Source organism: Cervus canadensis, chromosome 14, assembly GCF_019320065.1.
Source record: "Cervus canadensis isolate Bull #8, Minnesota chromosome 14, ASM1932006v1, whole genome shotgun sequence".
In the NCBI taxonomy this organism is placed as follows: Eukaryota; Metazoa; Chordata; class Mammalia; order Artiodactyla; family Cervidae; genus Cervus; species Cervus canadensis.
Genome location: NC_057399.1, coordinates 53871112 through 53886624, shown reverse-complemented (window position 1 = coordinate 53886624; position 15513 = coordinate 53871112). Strand labels below are relative to the sequence as shown.

Genomic DNA, 15513 nt, shown 5'->3' with positions numbered 1-15513 from the left:
TGTGGAGAAGGGAGACAAGCTAAATGGGGAAGTAGCAGCTAGCAGCACTCAAATATTTTTCAGGTAAAAACATGTAAGAAAAGAAGCAAGATCCAAAACCGGAAGTACAAGAATGGTAAAAGACTTCCTAGATTCATATTTCCTGGCTCCTCTACTTCAGCGCTTGGTGATTTGAGATTGTTAATTAGACCCAAGGATACTTTCTAATATAAGGAAAACTCAAGGGGAGTGGGGTGCGGTGACCTTTTGTGGTCAGGAATTTAGTTTAATTTTTCTTATGAAAGGAACTAATGTCTTTGTCCCCGAATATGAGTCTCACAGTGGTAAAATTGGACCTGTGCCAATGGCTTATAATATTTTTGGCAAGAACTCCTGGTTATCAGTATTTTCTCTAAAATAATCAGTAAGACTGTCAACACAGACCCAGTCTGACAGGCAACCACCTAACAGATAAAGCTACAAAATGTCTCAAAGCTAATGTTTACATGCCTTCATGTATAAAGGGGGAAATCCTACACAGTCAGTGATTTCTTGAAAGCCAGACCCCAGATTATCTTCAGACGCTGAAAACTAATGATGACAGAACCCCAGGATGAAAGTGGGTCTCCTGTTACATTAACCTACGTACCAGTCTGTAGACCTGTCACAGTTTCACTCTTAATTCTGGGAAAGAGAAAAGGATTAAGCTTGAGGACATAAATGGGGGTGATCTCTCAGGGATGAAGGCAGGAAGAGAGTTCCTTGATAAGCAACAAGTATGCAGTTCATTGTCGTTTAGTCACTCAGTCGTGTCCGACTCTTGTGACCCCATGGACTGTAGCCTGTCAGGCTCCTCTGTTCACGGGATTTCCCAGGCAGGAATACTGGAGTGGGTTACCATTTCCTTCTCCAAGTATGCAGTCAGGCCTCTGTGATTTTCTTCAAAACATGAAAAGGTTTTTTATTTTAGGAAACTATAGATCCATAGTATCCAAAGAGAAATCTTACAATCTTAATGTTTTCAAAAAATCTTTTTAAAAAAACTATATTGGAGTATAGTTGCTAGACAGCGTTGTGTTGGTTTCCTGTACAGCAAAGTGAATCTGCTAGACTGTCCTGGAGAGAATTTATGCTGAAAAGAAACCCTGTAAGTATAACCAGTTTGATGTTTAATACTCAGTCTTTATGACAGAATACCACCCTTATGGCAGAAAGTGAAGAACTAAAGAGCCTCTTGATGAAAGTGAAAGGAGAAAGTTAAAAAGTTGGTTTTAAGCTCAACATTCAGAAAACAAAGATCATGGCATCCAGTCCCATCACTTCATGGCAAATAGATGGGGAAACAGTGGAAACAGTGACACACTTTATTTTGGGGGGCTCCAAAATCACTGCAGATGGTGACTGCAGCCAAGAAGTTAAAAGATGCTTACTCCTTGGAAGAAAAGTTATGACCAACCTAGACAGCATATTAAAAAGTAGAGACATTACTTTGCTAACAAAGTTCCATCTAGTCAAGGCTATGGTTTTTCCAGTTGTCATATATGGATGTGAGAGTTGGACTATAAAGCAAGCTAAGCATCAAGGAATTGATGCTTTTGAACTGTGGTGTTGGAGAAGACTCTTGAGAGTCCCTTGGACAGCAAGGAGATCCAACCAGTCCATCCTAAAGGAGATCAGTCCTGAATGTTCATTGGAAGGACTGATGTTGAAGCTCAAACTCCAGTACTTTGGCCACCTCATGCGAACAGCTGAATCATTTGAAAAGACCCTGATGCTGGGAAAGATTGAAGGCAGGAGGAGAAGGGGACGACAGAGGATGAGATGGTTGGATGGCATCACCGACTCAATGAACATGAGTTTGAGCAAGCTCCGGGAGTTGGTGATGGACAGGGAAGCCTGGCGTGCTGCAGTCCACGGGGTCACAAAGAGTCAGACACGACTGAGCAACTGAACTGAACTGATTCCTAAAGTTCAAATTTACCTGAAAAGATACTAGTTATGAGAAATGGACAAATGCCTTCAACTGTAGCTCATTTCTTGGTAAACATAAAAGACATCAAGCAGGGAAACTGTTAGTCACTCAGTCGTGTCAGACTCTCTGAGATTCCAGGGACTGTAGCCTGCCAGGCTCCTCTGTCCATGGAATTCTCTAGGCAAGAATTCTGGAGTGAGTCGCCATTTCCTTCTCCAGGGGATCTTCCCAACCCAGGGATTGAATCTGGGTCTCCTACATTGCAGGCAGATTCTTTACTATCTGAGCCACCAAGGAAGCCCCAAGTAGGGAAAAGGACTTTTAAATGGGATTGTTGTGACTTAGCTCAAACTTTGTTAGAATGATTTTAGATACTAGCAGTTCTTTTCCAACAGCTTTACTGAAATGAGAGCAAAAGAAAAACAAATGTGCTTCTGACAGTCTGAAAAGGAGACAAGTTGGAGATCAAAATGTGTTCGAAGTCTTTTATCTTAAAAGTTCAGGAGAATTTTAAATTCTAAACTATGCTAAGCCTTATTTGCTCTGATGTTTAACAAAAAAGAAAAGCTTTAAACCTTTTACCATGTATCAACATCTGATGTTTCTGATATTGTTAGGAAATTTGCCAAGTTATCCCTGACTCTGAGCATGCAATGTGGTGCTATATCACACTGGAGAGACCATCTTTTTATTTAAAAAAATTTTTTTTAAGTTGTGAAAGTATGGTAACACATTTACATGAGACTTGGAAAATACAGAACAAAGTTATATATAGTTCCACTATATATTACAATCATTTAAGTAGATAAATTAAAGATTTTTAGTTGGAGTTTCAATATCAAAGGTGGAGAGACCATCTTAATGAAGTGAATGCAAATTGGGTCCTTGCGTTCAGATTCTCAAAGAAAGGAGATGAATGAAAGGGGATTTTACTTGCCCAAACTAGATGAACCACACTTTTCATAGGCCTATTGTCATATTGCAATACCTTTTTATCTATTTATGTATGTACCTGCTCTCCTTGAGAATTACCTGAGGGACAGTCATTCATCTTATTATCTTAGTATTCTCAACACCAACATAATGCCTGGCAGAGACTTATAATCCACACAGATTTGCTGAATGAATGAATGCATTAATATAATGCAAAGCAAAACAAGTAGTCTTCATGAATCAGGGGTGCTAATCACTAGAGGAATGACAGAGCATCCCTGTCAGAACACTGAGACCCGAAGGCCTGAACATTTAATATCATGAGTACCTAACACAAGTGGGAAAATTCAGGGCAAATCTCTTGCTTTCTGTAGATCAATTTTTGGTATAAATGACTGGTGATAGTTACTCTCCACCTTGATAGCTATAATAGGGGGAAACACTTTCACTAGTTCTAATACTTGCATTTTTCAAACCTGAAAACACATTTGGGAGTTAAATGATCTCAAAACTGTGTGATTTTATGGGGGACTTAGTGTATAACTAAATATTAGACTAACCCAGAAAGCCTAACTCATCTCCCAGTAGCAGACACCTTTTGGGGGGATTGTCCAGCTCACAGTAATTCCCATTTTGTCTGAGGAAACTGCTGCTATTCAAGTGTGAGGTCCAAGTGTCCTCGCTATAAAATGTGGCTCCACCCCCGTCTATCACTCCTTGGTCTAGGCAAGTAGACACCTGACAAATGTCAGACCAATCTTACTCTTTATCCTGAGAGTGCAACATTTAGAAGTAAGTGAAACATCACTGAAGCTGAGTTAGGGTAATGGTAGCATCCTAGAGAGAAAGTCCACCCTCCCACACTGCAGTGCTGAGCTGCAGATCTTCCCTGGAAGATATTTTCTGGAACTTGCTTGTCAGCCTTTAAATCAGTTTTTAAGAGTCTTCAGTATACTTCCAAGTAATCCCAGTTTTTGCTTAAGTATCCAGAGTCAGTTTTGGTTACTCACAACTCAAAATTGTAACAGCTACACCGTCACTTACTCCGGACTATGAGCCTGGTGAAGGCTGAGGTGAAGAGGTTTCCTCCTATGTACCTGGCCGAATACACGCCAGCATCCTGGGGCTGAACGTGAGGCAGATGCACTTCCAAAATGTCAGGGACTTCGTGCCGGGGCACTGAGTGGATGAAGGAACCTGTAAGGGAGAAGAGTGGAGAACCATGGGTCACCCTCAAACACTCCTGTTCCCTTGTCTGGCCCCACCACTTGATCAGCTTTCCCTGACCTGATATAGAAAATGTGCTCAAGAATATTAGATGTGGGAGAAGAATGAAAAGGTTGCTATTGAATGTTCTCCCAAAACTCGAGAAAAGGATGGTGTTGGAGCAGATAGGTTAGTCTACGAGGGCCACCACTGAACATGAAGATGAGGGTAGCCTAACGTTCTTATCTTCTGCAGGGAGAGGCAAGCAGACAAACCTGGGGAAAATGTCAGGTAACCTTGCCAACTAATCACTTAAGCGACACCTAGAATTACTGCTCCCATCTGTAAGTCTCACCCATCCACAGAACTCAGACTAGTCCCCAGCAATATCTCAGCTGCATGAGACAATTGCCACCAGACGGTGCCAAACTGTAGCTGAACACAGAGAGATTTGCATTGCACAGTTAGACCCCCAGAATCACCGCCAACTGGCATTCCAGGTTCACCCTGGCCTTTCCCTTAGCCTTGCAAACAGTCACATATCACATGGCAGAATTTGAGACCCCACGTATTACATCATGATGGAATTTTGTTGAACATTCATAGTTCATGTTGTATATTCCCATAACATCTTATGGAAAAGATGAACTTTTTGACTAACCCAACACACTATAGGTGCATTCATATATGTATGTAAATCTCCATTTTAATTTACTTAAGTAACCAAACGTATTACCTAAGATAGCTTCTATCATAGAATTTGGTTGGGCTTTCCTGGTGGCTCAGACAATAAAGAATCTGCCTTCAGTGCAGAAGAGCAGGGTTCGATCCCTTCCTGGGTCAGGAAGATCCCCTGGAGAAGGGAATAGCTACTCACTCCAGTATTCTTGCCTACAGAATTCCACGGACAGAGGAGCCTGGTGGGCTATAGTCCATGGGGTCACAAAGAGTTGGACAGGACTGAGCAACTAACACTTTCACCTAGCAGCTTGACTTCAAACATCTGCCCGCCAGACTGGAATGAGATAATGACCCAGTATTGCTTGGCTGTCTGATGTCTTGCACAACAGTGCGGGAATGAAACAAAACACATGGACTCACCATTTTTGTAAATCACTGCGTCTTCTTCTTTAATCAATACCTTTTTGAAAGATATGCTCACATTATCTCCCCTGTCCACAGTCATAGTTAAAGTAGCTGGTAGAAAGGAAGCTATTAAAAGAGAGAGAAAAAACCAAATGAGAAAATGAGGTTACATAGCTTCTCCAGGAACAATTGAAACTTGAATCAGAGGATGAGGTCCAGGACTTGGCAAGAGTCAGGGGATTTTCACGTTAGCTTAGAGAGCTACCCTGTGAAGGCACATGATGCCTCTGAACCATGTTCAAAAGCACCTGGGCTTTAGGTACATCTGCTTGCTTTCCTTAGTACCTGCCAACCCAGGCATGGCACTCTGCAAGACTCCCACAGGGATGCTATGAGGCAGAAGGTGATGAATGTGGACCCAGAGGGAGAATGGTGTAAATCAAAGAGCATTGTGAGCACTGGAATTAGACAGTCCTGGGCTTAAGGTCACCCTCTGCCAATTTCTGAACCTCTTTGACCCACTTACTTCACCTCTGAACACCTCAGCTTCCTCATCTGTAATTTGGAAGTAAAAGTATTTACCTTAAACAGTTGTTAGGAACATTAAAGAGCTTCCAAGATGGCGTAGTGGTAGAATCTGCCTGCCAATGCAGCAGATGTGGGTTCAATCCCTGAGTTAGGAAGATCCCCTGGAGGAGGAAATGGCTACCCACTCCGGTATTCTAGTCTGGAAAATTCCATGAACAGAGGAGCCTGGCGGGCTACAGTTCATGGGGTTGCAAAAGAGTCAGACATGACTAAGCCACTAAACAGCGACTAAACAACAACAAACATGAACATTAAAGGATGAATGCCAAAGCCCTGGGTGCTTAGAAGAGGTCAGGATCCTTCTCAGATATAAACAGAGGCCACGCTGCTGTGCTGACGTGTGCAGTGTGGCCGGGAGTGGTAGGGAAAGCAGACGGGGACCCCAGGGGCCACTTTTCAGGGCTCCCTGTCGCCTGACTAGAGGCTCCATTTCGCAACCTAACCCAAGTGGCTCTTACTCTCTGCGACATGCCCTTCGGCTCCTGTGAGAATTTTTCGTGACCAGTTCATGCTGTTGTTCCTTTCTCTGTGGTTTGTTTATATTTTCTGCTCCTTTGTGTGAAGATTGTTTAGCTGACCGTGGGACTTCTCACTCAGCATTGTATTCTGAGAGGGAACCGAGATTCCCCCTTCGGCTCAACTCCAGCGTGGTTGTTCTTTCTGCCCATTCTGTGGTTCTTTATTATTTCAGACTTTGTGCCTTTTAAGCTCCCTGATTTGTGAGGATCTGAACACAGTCACACGGCCGTGTTCTGCCACCCAGCCTGCCTTCATGGCTCTAGGCTCACTGCTGTTTGCTGAGGACTAACGAGGGGCATCCACAAGTCAACTTTGCAACTTGGGCTTCCTGATGACACCAGAATCTGGCTCAAACTTTACACATAGTCAGATAATCGTGTGACTTGACCAGATCATGAAAACAATAAGCTCCTATGAACCAGGCATTGTTCTAAGAACCTTGCACATATTTAATTTTCATAATATCTCCAGGAGACAGGTACTACAATTATCCTAATTTTACAAACAAGGAAATCAAGGTAGAGAGAGGTCAGGAATTCTCTTCAAGATCACACAGCAAGTTCACGGGACAGCCAGGATTTGAAGCAGGTAGTTCGGTTCCAGAGGCCTCTCCTAGAACCTTTTTTTTTTTTTTAAAAAAAGAAGTATTTAATTCTTCTTTATCTTTTGATCACACTGCATGGCATGTGGGATCTTAGTTCCCTGACCAGGAATCTAATCTGTGCCCCCTACATTAGCAATGTGGAGTCTTAACCACTGAACTCCAAGGAAGTGCCCAACATTTTATTTTTAAAATGAGATTACTGAGGCCTACGTTAGAAGATGACTTGCTTGAGACAATTTGGATTGGTTAATTAACTCACAGACCTTACCTGAGAATATAATTCACTTATTCCTTAAGAAGTAGAGAAGAAACTACAAGATAGCAAAATGACATTATTACTCTTAAGTGTTTATCTATCATTAAATTGAAGGAGACAACTGAAATTTAGCTCAATTATTTTTCATCTATGGGAAACATGTTTCATTTTATGTCCATTATCACTTCGAGTAATTACCTAACAGCCCTATGAAGACAAGATATCCACGTCTATCATGTGGGTAGTGGAGTTAAGGGTGACTAAGTCCCTTCTTGAAGGCCTCCTGACCATGAGTAAGCGTGAAAGTTGAGACACACACTTAAGACCTCCACCCTTGTTCCAGACATCAGCACTCCAGAATCATCCTCCCCTAGGCCCATGTCCTTACTTCTCACTTCCAGCCATTCTGAACTGTGCTCAGTGCCACAAACAGACTATGTGATCACTCATATCCACTTTCTCCCTTCTCTTCCCTTTCCCTGTGTCTCACCAAGTCCTACTTATTCATCAGTCTCCGTTGAGACATCACTTTTTCCAGGGGCCTCCCAGAATCCTGGAATCCAGGTTCAGTTGAGTTCAGTCACTCAGTTGTGTCCGGCTCTTTGCGACACCATGAACCGCAGCACGCCAGGCCTCCCTGTCCATCACCAACTCCTGGAGTTTATCTAAACCCATGTCCATTGAGTCGGTGATGCCATCCAACTATCTCATCCTCTGTCATCCCCTTCTCCTCCTGCCTTCAATCTTTCCCAGCATCAGGGTCTTTTCCAATGAGTCAGCTCTTTGCATCAGATGGCCAAAGTATTGGAGTTTCAGCTTCAACACCAGTCCTTCCAATGAACACCCAGGACTGATCTGCTTTAGGATGGACTGGTTGGATCTCCTTGCTGTCCAAGGGACTCTCAAGAGTCTTCTCCAATACCACAGTTCAAAAGTATCAATTCTTCGGCACTCAGCTTTCTTTATAGTCCAACTCTCACATCTAGGAGTCCAGGTTAACTGCCCTAGTACTATCCTCCCGTATGCTCTGCCCTTCCCAATTACAGCTCCACGCAAAGTGTCTCTCTCCTACTGGACTGGGCATTCCAGGAGGGCAGGCTCATGGCGGTTTTGGAGGGCAGCACCGGGTGGCGGGTAGGGTCTTGGCTCTGGGATCTGGCTGCAGTACACCTTCCCAGGTCCAACGTGGGGAACCAGGTATGTAAATGCTTCTAAGCTACAATAGTTATAATGTTTATCTATTAATAGGAAATCATAATGGTCCTCATCAGATATGCATTTGCTAATGATTCAATTACACAGCAATGTGTATAAAAAGTTGCTAGGGAGATGTCAGGCGCATAATAAGTATTTAAGAAATGTTAACATCAATGTACCTCCCATGTGTGGCAGAAATAGAGGCTTAGGAATACTTGTGGAGAGAATACATGAATGAATCTGATTTCTAATTTTTCTATTTACTTTGTATTTTTAACATGCTCATTTGAGTTATTCAGATACAAATGGCAAATCTGTCAACTTCATAAATCATGTTTGGGAAACTGCATGTTCTTAAAGCTATTTCTCAAATGAAAATAGGAAGAAAAATAACATAGCTGTCCTCTGATAGAATACTCTGAAACAGATATTTGGATGTGAAAATGTTTCAAACTTCATTTATACTTCCCTACCCCCAAACGCAATTTTCAAGGAGGTTTGAACAAACTGCTTTTGACTTTTTCGGATGATACCATTGATAAAACAAAAAAAAATCCTTCGGCCATTCGGCCATTTGGACTACGCGAGCCAGTTTAAGCTGTGTTTTGCCACATCTCAAATGGATTTTCCACTTCCTCCCCAGATACACGAGTCAGCAGCAAGCAGGAATATAGTGGTGTTTATTCTATCCTGCTGTGTCCCTAGACAGGCGCTCCTGAGTTCCCAAGAAGTTTTAGTAGGGAATTAATAGTGTCATGAAGACATAGTGTTGGAGGTTTTCTTGACTTACCATAAAAGATATCACTTTCTTTGCACCATATTTTAGCCACTGCATGGTCAATCAAAGAAAATCAGTTCAACAGCCTGATATGATGCTATTCAAATATAGGAGAGAACGTACTACCTATTTTTCTATTTTGTCTAAACCTCCACAATTATGTCGACAGCTGATATTACAATTTTCCATAATTGAATGGGAAAAGTGACAGTTCCACTAAATTACTGCTCATTCCAAGGCACTAAATAATGATAATTATTGAACATCTAGTGTGAGCCTGGTGGCTCAGAGGTTAAAGCGTCTGCCTGCAGTGAGGGAGACCTGGGTTCGATCACTGGGTTGGGAAGATCCCCTGGAGAAGGAAATGGCAACCCACTCCAGTATTCTTGCCTGGAGAACCCCATGGACGGAGGAGCCTGGTGGGCTACAGTCCACGGGGTTGCAAAGAGTCGGACACAACTGAGCAACTTTAACTAGTGTGAGCCAGATAATGCTGGTGCTTTTATTTGATCCTCAAACGTATGTGGTAAAGTCTCTATCACCATTTATTTTTCAAATGAGCAAACTACGATTTCAGTTAAGTAACTTGCGCTGGGTTAGACCAGCGGTTACAGAGCTGGGCTCAAACCCATGTCTGACTGACCTTCACCCCCACGTCTGACTGACCTTCACCCCCATGTCTCTGTGCTCTAGGTTGCTTTCTGGGGTTTCCATTAGAGTTGTTGTACTTTACAAAACAAGTGCTCAAGAATGGGGGAGGGTTGTTAACCTTAAGTGCGAGTGGAAAGGGTAGCACAATACAGGCTCTGAAGCCAGACTACTTGGCATCAAATCCCTTTCCCACCATTTACAAATGGCTATTGTTATTATTATGTAAATTGTTCTGCAATATCTCACTTTACACGGGCTTTCAGGAACATAGCTACCGTGTAAATCAAATCTTACACTCATGGGAGCTGGCTTCTTGCATGTACCATCTTATTCTTATTTAAAACCTAAGACACTTTTGAAGATATACCCATTTCACAGATGATTAAAAATGAGACCAACAGAAGTTGAATAAGGTCATACAACTGGTAAGTAGTAGAAAAATAATTAAACTCAGGTGAATATAAGTCTAAAAAACCACCTTCTTTCCACTGTTTGTCACTATCCATGCCTGCCTTAGCCTCATTTAACTAAATGAATTTAAACTATCCTTTACCTGTGCTGACCAGGACTCTCACTTTGGAGGGATCATTATAATTGTTTTTAGACTCCCAATGTTTTGGTTTAATATGCTCTATGGTTTCCTATTTATACATTTCCAAGACAGCCCAGAAAAGGCATTTCTCATTTCATTCCTGTGAGGCCACTGGGGCACAAATCTCAGATCATCTTTGTTCAGAATGTGGACATATCCGCGGAAGGACATAACTCTTAATACAAGTCAAATCCCAGATGCCACATTTGAAAAATAACAGAGTCGACTTCAGCCATGATAGCTTTGGCACACCTCACATCCCTTTGTTCAACCTCTCTTCCCTCACTGGAGAGCTGCATTCCTGGGAATTTCTGTTGTGCATTTTTCCCACTCGCCTGGTGTCACTTAAAGGTGAATATCAGGGTTTTGCGAAGAAAGCCGTTTTCCTCATTTTTGATGAATAATGGTTTTATCACTTTGATCTTAAAATCTTGCTGCTTTAGGGCAGAGCAGAGTCATTAAACAATGTTCACAATGACATCTCCTCCAACTACCATGAGTTTGGTGGACTGGCCCAAAGATACAACTTGTACCTACTTCTATTTTTCTTTGGGTGACCCACTGCCATCACATCACTGCCTTGTGAGGCATAGCAGGGAGTAATACTCTTCTTTTTTTCTATAATTAAATTCATTTACTTTTAATTGAAGGATAATTGCTCTACAGCATTGTGGTTGGTTTCTGCCAAACATCAACATGGATCAGCCATAAGAAGGCTCTTGACATCCTCCGTCTCGACTGCTAAAATTAAACCACGATCTAACAAGAATGGCAGCCTATAAAAAGGTCCCAATTCTTCACCCCTCCTTGTATCCAAAATCTTGGCTGTTTAATTGTGTAGTGCCCTCCCATCTGGACTTTAGCTTGGTTCTTTGACTTGTTTTGAGCAATAAAAATGAGGCAGAAATGAGGGCATACACTGAGGCTAGGTTTCAAGAAACCCTATGTGTTTCCACTTGCTGTCTTGTACCCTTGGCGTCTCCATGAGAATATACCTAGGTTAGTTTGCTAACAGGTTAACAGTCAGCTGGAACAGAGCCAAGGAGGCCCAAGCAACGCCAGACTAATAAACTTACAGCCATCCAACATCCATACACTTGAGAAACCCACCCAATCAAGACCAGCAGAGCCACCGCATCAAGCCAGCTGACTTAGACACGCAACCTTGGGCTGTTGATTATAGTATGCCTCTGTGATTTCAGTTGTGTGTTACACATAATTACCATGTCAAAAGATAACTAATACACCAAGTAACTAATTAAATTGAGTTGGCAGTGGACAGCTGTCTTCATTGCTGTGAATCACATTATATACATGTAACATGTCCAGATCTCCATCAGGACCATGGAGTCCTCAGTAGAACATGTGGTATATATTTTCATTTCATTTCATGAACTAGGCACAATGTCTAGTGAAAGGGGTATATATGAGAGAGCTGGACTGAATGATCTCTTATCACTAATGCTCTGTGCGCTAGAGATAGCAACTCCTGGAAAGAGGCAGACAAGGTCTTCAAACTCCACACTCAGGTAGCTCATGCCCAGCCTGAGTGAGCAGCTGCCAAGACAAGAGGCAGGCATGTGTCTCAGTAGACCTCATCTGCTCACAACTAAGAGGCATGTTACCTTGTTGGCGCATCTTCATGGTCCGTATCCTGATTGCCTGTCCTCGAACTCGCCCTTCACAGAAATAAGCACCATTGATTTTACTGGCCTTTTCTCTCTTCCAAACAACTTTTTTAGCCCATTCTCTGGTCGCATCTTGAGTCACTTCCAGTGGATCCTGATGCTGGTTCATTAAGGCTTCAAAGTCCCTTCCGATAGTGATGGGCTCATGGGGGCGCCATCCAGAGGCAATGCAGGTGAGGGATGTCTCAGCGTCAGACACAAGAGGTAGGGAATTGATCAGGATCAGGTCCATGGCACCATCCACTGTTGCTAAAAGGAAGGAGGGAACATAATGTATAAGGAAGGTTATTAACATGGCCCCACAGAATAAGGTAGTTTCACAAAGCTTTGTCTAAGAATAACTGTGTGAACAAGTCTTTCTAAAATGCTACTCTGATCATGTGCTTATCTTCCATTGGACAAAATCTGAAACTCTTTACCATGGCATCAAGACTTTGTCACCTAGGCCCTGCTAACCACTCTTACCCCACTGCACTGTAATGGACTGTCACTCATTCTCCATTCCCCAAACAAGCTTTGCACAAGGTATCTTTACCACTACAGTGCCTGAGACATAGTTAAGTATTCAGCAAGTGTGGAGACAAATTCATGATAATGGCTTTATTATTTTTATTATGAGCTATCATTAATTATCACTATTTATAATTATTATTATCTTATTTATGATAATTATTAATCAATTAGTGATAATGTGGTTCAATCCCAATAACTGGGGCTTCCCAGGTGGTGCTAGTGGTAAAGAACCTGCTTTCCAATGCAGGAGACATAAGAGACAAGGGTTAAATCCTTGGGTTGGGAAGATCCACTGGAGGAGGGCATGGCAACCCACTCTAGTTTTCTTGCCTGGAGAATCCTGTGGACAGAGGAGCCTGGAGGGCTATAGTCCATGGGGTTGAAAAGAGTCAAACACGACTGAAGAGACTTAGCACACATCCCAATAATAAAGTATTCTAAAGAAATATGTCAAATACATACACCATATGCTAACTTTATAGACTCTCATCATTAGCAAGGTATTGTCTGATTCCATAATAAATTCTACAAGGTGAGGGAGGAATGGAGTGAACTCTGCATTTCCCCCTGAGCCTCATCTTTGACAAGCGTAGACAATGTATTAAGAAGCAGAAAAAAAAGAAAAGCAGAGATACCACTTTGCCAACAAAGGTCTGTATAGTCAAAGCTATGGTTTTTCCAGTAGTCTTGTATGGATGTGAGAGTTGGACCATAAAGAAGGCTGAGTGCCAAAGAATTGCTGCTTTTGAACTGTGGTGTTAGAGAAGACTCTTGAGAGTCCCTTGGACTGCAAGGAGATCCAACCAGTCCATCCTAAAGGAAATCAGTCCTGAACATTCATTGGAAGTTAAAGCTGAAACTCCAATACTTTGGCCACCTGATGTAAAGAGCCAACTCATTAGAAAAGACCTGATGCTGGAAAAGATTGAAAGCAGGAGAATGGAATGGCAGAGGACAAGATAGTTGGATGGCATCACTGACTCGATGGACATGAGTTTGAGCAAGCTCCAAGAGATGGAAGGACAGGGAAGCCTGGCATGCTGCAGTCCATGGGGTCACAAAGATTCAGACATGACTGAGTGACAGAACGATGACAAAGACCTGTCTTGCAGGATTCTTGTAAAGATTAAATGAAATAAAATACATAACCTTCTGAGAACCGTGTCTGTAATATATGGGGTACTCAATGATGACTATTTCATTTCTTTTTATTCTGTTTTCTGAACACCTAGTCCCAAACCTCAAATCTCCCCAAATGTAAAAACAAAATTCTACCTGACTTTCAAAATAGTGATAAAGCACTTTCACAAAAAGAAAACCCTCTCATTTCACTTTCTCGCTCTCCATCTTCCTCTTTCCCTCTCCCTTTCTATTCTCATTTCCAAAGTTTCTAAGATAAGTCAATGGAATCTTGCCTAGTCTCTCCTCTTGGTGAATGCAGAAACACCCGGGATGGAGGATGTTTTCTGGCTCCAGTGATGACTGATTCTCAAGTCTATAAAAAAATGATCAGGAGACTAGACAGGTCAAACACATCAGCTGACAGGGTCTAGTGGAGTCCCAGAGATCTTTGTGTAGGTGGAAAGTTATTCAAGTAGCTTATGTGTTACCTCATTTAATAGTCATCAAATTCTCCAAACAACCCCAGGAGGTATGTGCCTACTATCTCATTTTTAAATATAAAGAAATGAGGGTGCAAAAGATTGAGTAGCTTATTTTAACTCAGAGCTAGAATTCCAGTTCTCACTGGTCTTTCAATCCCTTAGCTGTACTGTGGGCTTTCATACCCCAAAGCCTTTGGATGTGGTGACCCCTGTGCCTGGAATGCTCTTTTTCACTCTCCACAAGGCTAACTTTTCTCATCCTTTGGGGTCTTAACTTAAATGCCTATCTCTTGGAGGTCTTCTTTACGTATCTTATCTATAATATCTACACACTCTCATCCCACTATCCTCAGGGCAGCCTTCTATTTGCTTCCTTCATAAAGATTACCAAAATCTGTGATTATTTTACTTGATCTCTCTTTTCTTAGATGGTAAGACTTAATGAGCATCTGTTGGATAAATGGATGAATGGACAGATGGACAAATTTTATACCAGATCTGACTTATTCAATCTCACCAATTCATTTGGCTCCCACTTTCAGAAAAATGAGTTTAAAAAGGAAAGTTTTCTTCTATTTATAATAGCCAAAATATGGAAATAACCTAAATGTCCATTGACAGATGAATGGATAAAGAAGATGTGATACATATATATATATATACACACACACACACACACACACATGCCATGAACTATTAATTAACCATAAAAATGAAATAATGCCATTTATAGCAACAACAGTGGACCTAGAGATTATCATCCTAAGTGAAGTAAGCCAGAAAGACAAATACCACACAATACCACTTATATGTGGAATCTATAATATAACACAAATGAAGCTATCTCGGAAATAGAAACAGACTCACAGATATAGAGAACAGGCTTGTGGTTGCCAAGGGGGAGAGGGGGAGAGGAAGGAATGAACTGGGACACTGAGGTTAGCAGATGCAAACTAATATATATAGGATGGATAAACAACAAGGTCCTATGGCATAGCACAGGGAACTATATTCAATACTTCATGATAAACCATAATGGAAAAGAAATGAAAAAAGAACATATAGATGTATAACTGAATCATTTTGCTATACAGCAAAAATTAACACAATGCTGTAAATCAACCATGTTTCAATAATTGTTTTAAAAAAATGAAAGTGCTTTTCTGAGTCTAAATTGACTCCTTGCCCATATTTAAAAGACTGTTTTGATAAAAAGAAAAAAGACTGTTTTGATAATTACTGAGCTCATGTGGGTAGGGAAGCAGATGTTATGTTTTTACAAAATTCCATAGAAAGGTGGTCAATCATTGCTGAGGATTTGGAGTAGGTATTCATCTACAAGACCTA

At 41.6% G+C, this 15513-nt stretch overlaps 1 protein-coding gene across 2 annotated transcripts in view; it reads right to left on the bottom strand.

Moving 5' to 3' along the window:
* The window catches only part of TEK (TEK receptor tyrosine kinase), a 104894-nt gene that overhangs the window by 45133 nt on the left and 44248 nt on the right, over positions 1-15513 (bottom strand). For both annotated transcript variants that reach the window (XM_043486706.1, XM_043486707.1), the window contains exons 2-4: positions 11987-12298; positions 5192-5302; positions 3929-4081 (exon numbers count right to left, since the gene is read on the bottom strand). In XM_043486706.1, coding sequence (XP_043342641.1) covers positions 3929-4081; positions 5192-5302; positions 11987-12298 — 576 coding nt within the window. The remainder of the gene's footprint in view (positions 1-3928; positions 4082-5191; positions 5303-11986; positions 12299-15513) is intronic.